At 26.6% G+C, this 12,334-nt stretch overlaps 1 protein-coding gene across 3 annotated transcripts in view; it reads left to right on the top strand.

Annotated features, from left to right (window-relative positions):
- LOC100210193 (MFS-type transporter SLC18B1) overlaps nucleotides 1–8,720 on the top strand; it is a 57,232-nt gene extending 48,512 nt beyond the window's left edge. The window contains exons 16-17 of one of the 3 annotated variants that reach the window (XM_065796198.1): nucleotides 7,986–8,041; nucleotides 8,127–8,720. In XM_065796198.1, the coding sequence (XP_065652270.1) occupies nucleotides 7,986–8,017 (32 nt within the window). In that variant the 3' untranslated portion in view covers nucleotides 8,018–8,041; nucleotides 8,127–8,720. Of the gene's footprint in view, nucleotides 1–7,985; nucleotides 8,042–8,126 lie in introns of those variants that run through there. The other 2 variants (XM_065796197.1, XR_010638225.1) reach the window with 2 other exon arrangements.
- Nucleotides 8,721–12,334: the final 3,614 nt, after the last annotated feature.

Genomic DNA, 12,334 nt, shown 5'->3' with positions numbered 1-12,334 from the left:
TGCTTTCAATACCGAGCTTCTTTCTATAATATTTCTGAACTGCAAGAGTTGTCCAGAAGTTTCTACAATTCTTCTAAACACTTTAGAACGTTCAAGAAACTTCTAAAACTTTTGAGAAACTCTCAGACTTTCTAGAACGTTCTTCAAGGTTTCAAAAGTAATATTAAAATATATTGTGCACAATATATTTTAATATTACTTTTGGAACCTTGTGCGTGTTGTTTGTGCATAACTTCTCCTTAACATTGGATATTAAGAAAGCTTTTTAATAGCTGTTTATTATACTTTGTAATTCAATGTAAATTGAAAATAGATAACTGATTTTTTTTATTACAGTAAAATTTTTTACATCTATTACTTCTAGTTTTTATAGAACTTCAAAAAGAAGTTCAGGACCTATATAATAGGGATCAGTAGAGAGCACTTTTAAATTTTAAATAACTGTTAGTTTGTTGTTTTTTTTTTGGGGGGGGCACATTATTATAGGGTAGATGAGGGTAATATGAGCACCTTGGTAATATGAGCATACTCAAAGACTTCAGCGAAAACGAAAGAAAGCAGCGAAATTAAAGTTGCTTTGTATTTTTTGAATCGACTTTATGTGGTGATAACAGGAATCAGTACAATTAGCATAAATTCATATGCAGTAATTATCGGCTATCATCTAGTTAAAACGCTATTAAATATTTTGCTTTGTTAAAATAATATCATCACACATGAATAAATCTGTGGCGCAAAATTTCGGTGCTAAAATTAAAAAAAAAAAATTTCATAAAGAAAAATATGTTAGCTAAAAGTCCAATCCATTTTGTTTGAAAAACAATGCATAGAAACATTTAGTTTTGACTTTATTTAAACATGCCATTTTTGTGTAATATGAGCATGCTCAAATTGCCCAGTGTTTTTCATTAAAATTATCTAGTTTAAAGTCCTAAAATAGCAGCAGTTTTAATTGCTTTCTGAATAAAAACAAATCTTAGTAAAAAATTTTAATATTTTAACATTACTAAATATTTTTCTGTAATTTAAGTTCAAAAAATTTGAGTTTTTATTGTTAAAAGGTTTGAGTTAGGAAATTGAAAAAATAACTTAAATATAATAAATAAATTTTTTTATTATTATTATATTTTACTTCTTTATAGAGTTTAGATGGTATTTAAATCACCAATACTTTGCAGTTTCGCTTTTTGTCCCAGATAGATAAAATATTGTTTTTGAATTTGATTTATAAATTGATTTGATTTATTTATTTAATTTTTGAATGATGTAAGTTACAACATTTAAATAATTATTAATAAATAAATCAAATCAATTTATAAATCATATTCAATAATAATATTTGATCTATTTGGGACACAAACCAAAACTGCAAAATATTAGCCATCAATCTAATAAAAAATCAAGAAATTACAATGAACCAAAGGGTGATCCTGCATATATAAAATAAAATATAGCAAATTTTATTTTATTTATATATATTGCTATATTTTATTTTACATTTATAAAATAAAATATAGCAATATATATAAATAAAATAAAATATATAACAATAAAATAAAATATAGCAAATATATATAAAATAAAATATAGCAAAAACATTTGCTAAAAAATATAATCTTTTTTGTACTTGGGTAACCTAGGGCAAAGCGAGACACAGGGGCAAAGGAGACAATTAGGTTTTCTAGCTTTGTACAGAATTTTTTTTAAATGGTTCAGTAATTTTGTTTTATTATATTAAAAATTTCATGTTTTTTTTTATGTTTTAAAGTAGTTTCCATTAGTTTTTTCATATAATATAACATAGAAAAGTGGGTTTAAAGCTTACGAGTTGCGTCAATTTGATTGAAAAATCAAAAAAAAAAAAAATTTCTTATGTGGAAAAAATCCCTGTACGCTGCCATTTTTTACCACAGAACAAACATAATATTGAGTTTGTAATCATTTATTTGTTATCTTTCAGCCGCCATTCTTCTTTTTATGTCAGATTATTTTGTTTCAAAGATATTTAAGAAATATATAACTTCACATTTATAGGGAAAGTGCGACTACGCTAGTTACTGAAAAAGATCGTCAAAGTGAACGTTTAAGATAGCAAGTTTATAAGCTTTATAAATCGTCAAAGTAAACGTTTATGATATCATCATTTTATAAAAGAATTTTATGTAAAAGTAAAACATAATTGTATTAGAAACTTTAAAATAAAATAACATAACTTTGTTGTCATTTAGTGACCAAAAATTTTTAAATGAGAAACTACAAGAGAAAAACTAATCAAGCTAACTGGAACGAAGATGACATGAAAAATGCTATTACAGCAGTAAAGTTGAAGCAGATAAGAAAAGCTTGTAAAAACTTTAGTGTGCCAAAAGATTCACTACATTGGTGTGTTAAAAAGACTGCACTTGAAAGTAGTTTACATATTTATTTACTTGTAAGATTTAGAAAAGTGCTTTCTGATAACCAAGAACAAGATCTAAATAAGTATATTAAAGATATGGACAATTCATTTTATGGTCTCTCAATGATGGATATTAGATTGATAGTATTTGAGTTCTGCAAAAAAATTTAATTCCAAATCCTTTTAACAAAGATAGTAAATTAGCAGAAGAAGATTTTGTGTGAGGCTGTTTTAAATGCCATCCTGATTTATCACTAAGAAAACCAGAAGCAATTTCTTTAAACAAAGTATTTGGTTTGAACGAGGATAATATTAAAATCTATTTTAATAATTTAGAGAATTTGTTAGATAAACATCACTTTGAGCCATATCAAATTTTTAATTGTGATGAGTCTGGGTTGTCATGCGTTCATAAGCCATTAAAAGTTATCTCATCTACAGGAAACAGTGTGTTTCATCGGTGACAAGTGGGGAAAAGGAGTCACAACAACAATTTTATGTGCATGTAATTCTGTCGGTCATTATGTACCACCCATGATAATATTTAAACGTAAAAAAAAGAAATTATTACTCACAGATAATGCTCCAGTTAGAAAAATTCAAGGATGCTCAGAAAATGGCTGAATTAATACTGATTTATTTCTTGAATATATACAACATTTTGTTAAACATGTATGTATTTTGTTAAACATGCACCTTGATCAACAAAGTTTTACTTATATTTGACGGTCATCGTTTTCATACCAAAAGTTTAAAACTTATAGACTATACTTGTGACAATGGATTGTTTTTGCTATCGCTATCACCACACACAACTCATAAACTTCAGCAATTGGACCGTGGATTTTTTAAGCCTTTGAAAACCTTTTTTAATCAAGCATGTATGAAATGGATGCGAAACCATTCAGGAAGACGAATACAAATAGAAAATCTTGGAGAAATTTTTAATGAAGCATATTTAAGAGCTGCTAATATGGAAAATGCTTCAAGTTTTAGAGCAACTGGAATTGTCCCATTTGTTAGAAAATGAATATCCAAGGACATCTTAGAGTGAAAATAATTATAAAATCAGGTTATCCATACCTCATGAAATTCACTTTAAACTTTGAAAATTTTACAGCAGCCAGAGTTGACTACATTAGAATTAATGAGTCATGATAAATTAAAGCCAATTGAAATCTTTTCAGAGATTTCATTTGGCTTTAAACTGCTACTTTATCAAGTTCTATTAAAGACATACTTCAAATTCCAAAACTTTATCCTCCAAAAAGAAAATTAGCTGAAAAATCTCAAATTATAACTAGTTCTCCATAAAAGAACAATTAGAAAACAAATTCACTGGAAAAGAACAATGAAAATAAATTAATAAAAAAATACATAAAAAAGAAAAGAAAATTAAAGAAATGCTTGATTGAAAAATATGTAAACAATGAAGAGGAATGGTTTTGTCCAATTTGTCAAGGGAAATGTTGCAATGGTACCCAAATTGACTGGATAGCTTGTTGTGTATGTACTGTTTGGGTACACAAAGACTGCACATTAAACGATGCTTGCTTATTACGTGAATAGATTTTATTCAAATTTTTGACTAACATGAAACTTTTCATATGCATTTTTTTTATTGATAATTTTTTTTAATTCCTATCATGTTTTTTGATTTAAAAGGAAAAATTACATTATAAAATAAAACCTTTGTGTTTTTATTTGCATTCTTATATTTAGTCAGATCAAATTTATTGAAAATCTGCTTTAATTTTACTGAAAATTATATTTTTTACTTATTTTTTTCTACAAATGAAATCTGTCTCCCTTTGCCCCGGGTTTTGGGGAAAGTGAGACAGGGTAGTTGTTGTCATTTTGAATTTAATTATGTACCAATGCAACAACCTATCACCACTAATATTTAAGAGATCATTAGACACATAATGTGCCAGTGACCTGCAAAATTTCTTGTTATGAAACGTGATTCTTCTCAAGTTATGAACATTCTTTCTGAAAGTGTCTCGCTTTGCCCCAGGTTACCCTAAAATGTAGAAAATAAACTTTTTAATTTGAATTTAATAGTTCAGTAAACTAAAGATTGACAGGTCTGCGCAAGATTTATATAGAAACATACCTGTTAATCTTTTGTTTACTGAACTATTAAATTTAAATTAAAAAATTTATTTTTTACTTTTTAGTACAAAAAAGATTATATTTTTCAGCAAATGTTTTTGCTATATTTTATTTTATACTTTTTTAGTCTTTACAGAGAGTTACGATGTTTAGCAATATTTAGTCAACCCATTTGTAATTAAATCGAGCTTTTTATTAAAGAAGCGGAGTATTTCCTGATTAAAGGAATATTTTGTTTTAAAAGAATTTTTTATTTAAAGGATAAAAAATTTTTATATGAAAGTAAACATAAAGTGCAAATATTTCATTTGCAAATATTTGTGCAAATATTTCATTTGCCACCCTCGTCCTCCCACCCATTTGTGCAAATATTTCATTTGCCCCCCTTCGTCCTCCCACCCATTTGTGCAAATATTTCATTTGCCACCCTCGTCCTCCCACATATGTAGTATATTTTTATACTAATATTAAACATAATTATGTTGTAAGTTATTTTTGCAATTTTATTTAAAAAAAAATTTTTTCAATAAAAAAGTATTGAAAAATGGTTTAAAAAATATATATAAACCCACAAGAAATCTTAGCTGATTTTAAAAATAGAAAGATGTATTTTGAAATTGGAACTAATTATATTATTAAAAAAAATTATAAACCCACAAGCAATAAAAGCCATTTTAAAAATGGAAAGATTTGTTAGTGAATAAAGATTACTTTTAAAAATAGACGGAATAAAAATTTATTTGACTTACTAAAGTATTTAAATAATCCATCAAATTATAAACAACAATAAAGCGTACAAATAATTTAGACAAATTATATAATGCTCTATTAACTATCCCACCGACATCAATTGAGTCAGAAAGAGCTTTTTCGGTGGCAGGTCTTTTAATAACGAAAGTTCAGTCATCGTTAAGTGATGGATTGACAATTTTTTTTTTTTAAATTATTTTCAAAATTAATGTTTATAAAGTTTAATGTTAATGAAGTTTATATTTGCTTTGTTATTAGAGTCTTAGTTTCTATAAATATTTTGTATTTAATTTCTTTATCTTTTTCCTATTAAAAATAATAGTATCTTAAACGAATTTTTTGTGCGTTTGTTTGAATTAACATTTTTTCCCATCTAATTGGATTAATTTCTGCTTGTTGCTTAATCCCGCGATTTCCCGGGATCTCGGGAAATGAAAAATTTTTGTCCCGGAATTCCATGAATTGAATATTTTCGATAATTGCCCCATGCACCAACTCCTGATTTTAATCCCTTAGGTAATTTGTGGGATTATGTTAATAAGGAGTTCATAAAAATCAATTTTCAAAATATTTATAGGTAACTATCCAAGTATCCTTGGCCTCTATATATATATATATATATATAAATATATATATATATATATATATATATATATATATATTATATATATATATATATATATATATATATATATATATATAAATATATATATATATATACACACGGTGTGTCTCAAAAATAACCGAACTTCATATTTAAATCATATAATATGCAGCGCCATCCATTGATAATTTGCAGCATGAAAAAGATACATTCATCCTCTTTCAAACGCACCAACATTCATGTAAATTGGATGACAGATGTGGAAGTTACATCCATTTCAATAAAAGAAAAACGCATCCTAATGTTACGAAACGAAAATGGAATAAAGAGCGAATATAAAATTTTGTGTTAAACTTGAAAATAAATTCACTGAGACATACGAATTGATGAAAAAAGTTTATGGTGATGATTGTATGAGTCATACTTAAGTTTACGTGGTTTACACAATTTAAAAATGGTCGTGAGGGTTTAAATGACGATCTGAGGCCAGGTCGTCCAGAAGCTAGTAATCGTGCTGAATTGGTGGGAAAAGTCTGTGAAATCATTGGTATCGATGCAAATTTTACTACGAGAATGTTGGCTGAGGAATTAAATACAAGTAAAAACACTATTTGGAGAATTTTAACTCAAGATTTGGGCAAAAGAAAGGTATGTGCGCGTCTTGTTCCACATGAATTAAATGAAAACCAAAAAATAGCTCGTGTGGAGCATTGCAAAGACATTGTTGAAACTGTTGAAAACGATCCAGACTTCCTGATTCGATCATAACTGGTGATGAGTCATGGTGCTTTAAATATGACCCTGAAAGTAAGCGTCAATCTGCTGAATGGAAGTCCAAAGGCGAGCCGAAACCAAAAAAGTTATTACTTTTTATAATTCGAAGGGTATTGTCCACAAGGAGTTTGTTCCAGAAGGTCGAACTGTTAATGAAGAATACTATTTAGGCGTTTTAGATCGTTTGTGGAAAAGAATTTGTTGTGTTAGACCTGAATATCCAGCAGCAAAACAACTGCTTTTATTGCACTACAATGCACCGCCTCACAAGACCAAAAAAGTGAACGAATTTTTGATGAAAAAACGGATTTCTCTCATCAACCACCCTCCATATTCGCCTGATCTATCACCATGTGACTATTTTCTATTTCCAAAACTGGAAACCAAGATGAAAGAGCATTTTATGATGATATCCCAACCATTCAAGCAGCTGTAACCGAGATGCTGAAGAACATTCCTATAAATGACATAAAAAAATCTATGCATGTGCTGGTTGATCGTGCCAAACGTTGTATTGAGTCTGATGGAACCTATTTTGAATAAATAATAACTTTCAATGATGATATAATGTGTGTTTTATTTTATATCCAAAAAGTTCGGTTATTTTTGGTACACACCGTGTATATATATATATATATATATATATATATATATATATATATATATATATATATATATATATATATATATATATATAATTATAATAATATATATATATATATATATATATATATATATTTAGATGTATATATATAATTATATTAATATATTTATATATATTTATATATATTTATAAATATATATAATTATATTTATATATATATATATATATATATATATATATAATATATATATATATATATATATATATATATATCGTTGGGTTAATTTTAAAACGTTTTATGCCTATTTTAGACAGTTGTGAGAAAACGATTTTAAAAGTTTAAACTCGTATACAAATTCAAATAATTAAAAATATTATAATTGTTGTTTTATTGTATTGCTTCAACATTTCTGTGTATAATATTTGTATTTATCTCTGTACATCATAAACGTATGTGACATACAATGTTTATTTTTATTGAATAACTTAAAATTGATATCTCCTCCACTCCTTTTAGTTTGGTAGACGGTAGAGGGCGCAGAGATCGACATTTCAACCTTTATAACTCAATATAGCCCAAATTTAGACATACAATATTTTAGAATTAACCCATCGAATATATATATATATATATATATATATATATATATATATATATATATATATATATATATATATATATATATATATATATATATATATATATATATATATATGTAAAATACGTTTTTTTTTTTAAGGGATTTTTTCTGTTGCTATTCACTGTGTTTGACTCAAGATCAAGAAAATCAACTCGGTTATAGATTTACATTTTAGATATTTGGTTTTTTTATACAGAAACTTTATTTTTATTATTATAATTGCTTGCTTTTTTTTTGCAGGTCAATACATTCAGAGGCATCTATCTTAAACCCGAATGTTTAAATAAACAACAAAATGAGTTCAAATACTTATTAAAATTTCAGATGCTTTTTATTATCATCTCATAAAAATTTTTGTTACTTCTACTTTATTTTTACTTTTTATTATTATCTCATAACAAAATGAGTTTCGATATTTTTGTACTTAAAACGAATTTTTTGTCCGTTATTGGATTGCCGAATCATCCAAAAAGAATTGTTAGAAAATGTTATTTCGCTTTTTTTGTGGAGACAGACCGTACAGAACAAATTGCATACGTGTATTTAAGTTTTGAATTATTTTTTAACCTTACCTTACTGTATGAAAATTTTTGTTTAAAATCATTAAATAGAGCATTAATTTTAATTACTTTTTTTTTGAAGAGACTCTTCGACCTTTAATTACATTACGTCCACACTATGTCCCATATAGCAGTATTTTTACCCGAAAATTTAATTAATATGGGTCCTAAAATTATAATTTATATGGTTCCCAAAAGTATAATTAATATTTTTAATATTAGTATAGTTTTGTTTTTTATTATTAAATAATTAGTATTGTGAGTATTAATTTTTTTTCGTTAACAAATTTTGGGCAAAACAGAATTAGTTGAAAACGTATCAGACTCGTTAAAAGTTAAAAGTCAGACATTTTGAAAATTTAACTTTAAAATTTTTTTTTATATGAATAGCTTTTTAAAATATAAATATGAAAAATTAGTTTTTACTTATTTTGCATTATTATTTTTAAAATCTCTAGAAAATTACACTTTTTTGTGATTCATGTTAATATACTTTTGGAGAAAAAATACATTACATATACGTGACTCAGTTTGTAATACGTACATAAATCCTTTTTTAAAAAAGTAATGCAAATCGATGCTTTGTTTTTATGCAACTTGTAAAAGTTGCATAAAAATCACTTATTCTCATATAAGAAATTGGATTGTAATAAAATTTTTAACAATATTTGAAGTAAATATTTGTATGTAAAAATGTTTTCTTTATAAGTGAAATTTTTTTAAAGATCTTAATATATTTTTACATTTATTCAATGTTGTCTTTAATATAATTTTGAATTATTTTTTTTTAAATCAATATATTTATACGCCAATACAGAAAAAACGTTTAAGAAGTTGCAGTAAATATTTTTTCACTCATCTTTTCTTTCTTAAAAAATTGCCTTGGTGAAGAAATCACCAATTACTTGGTGATTTCTTCGCGCCATTTATGAACCGTTTTGAAAATTTATGAACCATTTTGAAAGTGGATTAAGTCACCTTTTCAAAATAAAAATCATGTTGTTGATAACGATGATTACAGTGTAACGGTATCTTTTCATTTGTGAAAGAATTTAAACTAATTGTGTTGAAAATTATTGAGATATTTTGGAAAGAAGTTGTGCTAGGTAACGGTATAAAGGTGCATATTGAAACACAAACCTTTAAAAGTCTCTGTTTTAAAACAAAGTGACTTATGCCATTTTCAAAATAAACGGCTTATATTTAGTATCAAAAAGTGTTTTAAAAAACGTCTCCGTCAAAAACTATTTTGGTTGGTTTAATAACGTAAGCGGGTAAAACGGTTGTTTTTGCCTAAAGTTTTATTCGTAAGCCCACGACCACGTATAAACGGATGTGATGGTAGTGCAGTGTCGAGCACATAAATGATAATTCTAAAACATGGCAGTCTTTTTTTTTGCAATTGGAGGTCAAAAAAAATTATTTATTTCATAGTAAACTTTTTAAAATGTGTTAACATTACAGTTTGGGAGAAAACCCACAAAAGTAAGTTAAAGTTTCAACAGAATATTGTCAACAGATGCATTTAGCACGTCTTACTAATTTAGAAGGTTGTTTTACTCATGCAAAGTAATAAAATAAGGGTGCCAATCAGGGTTGCTGTCCCTGGTGGCGTGACGGCTCTCGGCGGCACTGTCTATAGTCCTTGAAAGCATTAACATTGTTTTACTTCGCTTAAGATGAACATTCGTATTATAATTTATATATATATATATATAATATATATATATATATATATATATATATATATATATATATACATATATATATATATATATATATATATACATATATATATATATATATATATATATATATATATATATATATATATATATATATATATATATATATACATATATGTATATATATATATATATATATATATATATATATATATATATATATATATATATATATATATATATATATGTATATATATATATATATATATATATATATATATATATATATATATATATATATATATATATATATATATATACATATATATATTAAAAATTAGAAAAAACACTTATCTAATTTTTAATAGTCTTCAACAGCATGTTTCACCATTAGTAGGTTCATCAGGAAGCTACTGACTTTATTATTGCTCTGTTCTTTAAGAACATTGAGCACTCTATTTGTAGAATACACTCACATAACTTATTTAAATTACGTTAGTGTATTCTATTCTAGTGTGTTCATAAATTATACACTGCGCCCATTTTCTATAGGCGCATGTGGATTATGTCTTAAAAACGTACTTAACTTTGATTTTATAGTGCATTTCAATAAATTATAAATAAAGTATCAAATATAAACAAAAATTATCAAAAAATAATATCAAATTTGAAAAGAGGTCAATCCTTAATGAATTAAATTCAAAGATAGCTGACTATTTTCTATAGACGCAGTTCACATTTTTTAACAAAACTATCAAAAAAAATAATTTTATCACATTTTTAATACTTGATTGGACCTCCTTTGCGATAAATTTATTTTGGCATACTTCACACCAAGTTTTCCAGCAATTTTGGCTCCATATCCTCCCAGCATTCTGATACCGCTACTTTTAGCTCTGCCACAGAGTTATATTGCTTCTGGTCAGCATAGATACGTCTTACAATGGTTCCCCAGATGTTTTCAACAGGATTCAAATCTGGACTGCGAGCAGGCCACCAATTTTTTAACTTCAAACCAAGCTTTAGTCTTGTTACTAGTGTGAATGCTGGCGTTGTCTTGTTGAAAAACAAACTTTTTGCGTCGATTTTTGTTTTTAAACGGAATCAAACATAATTTTAGCACATCAATGTATTCAGAGCTTTTCATTTTGCAAGATGTAAATGAAAAAATTTAACTTTCCTGTTGCACAAAACCCAAGCCAAACCATCAAAGATCCACCACCGAAATTCCTTGTCGAAAAATATTTGGTTTTTCTCCTAAAATCACGCCAGTAGCCACTAAAACCATCAGCCCCATCCAGATTAAACTTTTTCTCGTCAGAAAAAATCACCTGGTATTGAAAACAAAAAGATTCAGCTATTTAGACATCTTACGTGTTCATGAGAATTTAATCTAAAATTTCTTACTTGTTCCCAATCGCGTGCCATGCTTTCGTGAGCGAATTCCATCCGTTTCTGTTTGTGAACGGCCTTCAAATTTGGTGCTTTTTTATTTTTGATCGAACAATGCTGTCTTTAAGAACTATCCTAATCATCTCCTAGCAAACATTTACATCCAAATCTTTTTTATGAATTTAATGCGATTCGAACAATTCTGCGTTTTTCACGGCCTAAAACCTTAGATTTCTTTGGTTTCCTCTTGATCGTTGCATAATCTGTTGGATTTTTCAAGAAATTACGGATAACGTGATCTGATCTCTTCAATCTTCTAGCAATTTCTCGATTGGGAACTTTTTCTCGATGATAAGCCAATATTTGACCTTTTTCAATATCGGTAAGGACCTTTCCTTTCGACATTTGGTTAAGTTCAACTTAATTTCGACTCACAAAATAAAAAATACCACATAACATAAGAAAATTGCGACAAAACTCGTAAAAACTTTAGTGCGTCTATAGAAAATTGCTCGTCAAAACTCGTAAAAACTTTAGTTCGTCTATTGAAAATTGCCACGTGAATATTAAAAATTCAATTATTTTAATATAATCAAGACAATTAATAATTAGATGCATAATGGATCATTGATTTCTTACATATACTCATTCAAAAGTACCGATAGAACAATTTTATTACCACTGTAACACAGCAAATCCGCTAAATTCTACATGCGTCTATAAAAAATGGTCGCAGTGTTTAAGAACATTGAGCACTCTATTTTGTAGAATACATTTTAAAGTTATATATAATAAATATAACATGTGATTC

Source organism: Hydra vulgaris, chromosome 04 (genome assembly GCF_038396675.1).
Source record: "Hydra vulgaris chromosome 04, alternate assembly HydraT2T_AEP".
Classification (NCBI taxonomy): Eukaryota; Metazoa; Cnidaria; class Hydrozoa; order Anthoathecata; family Hydridae; genus Hydra; species Hydra vulgaris.
Note: the sequence above shows the minus strand (reverse complement) of the source record. Positions and strands in the feature narration are given on the sequence as shown.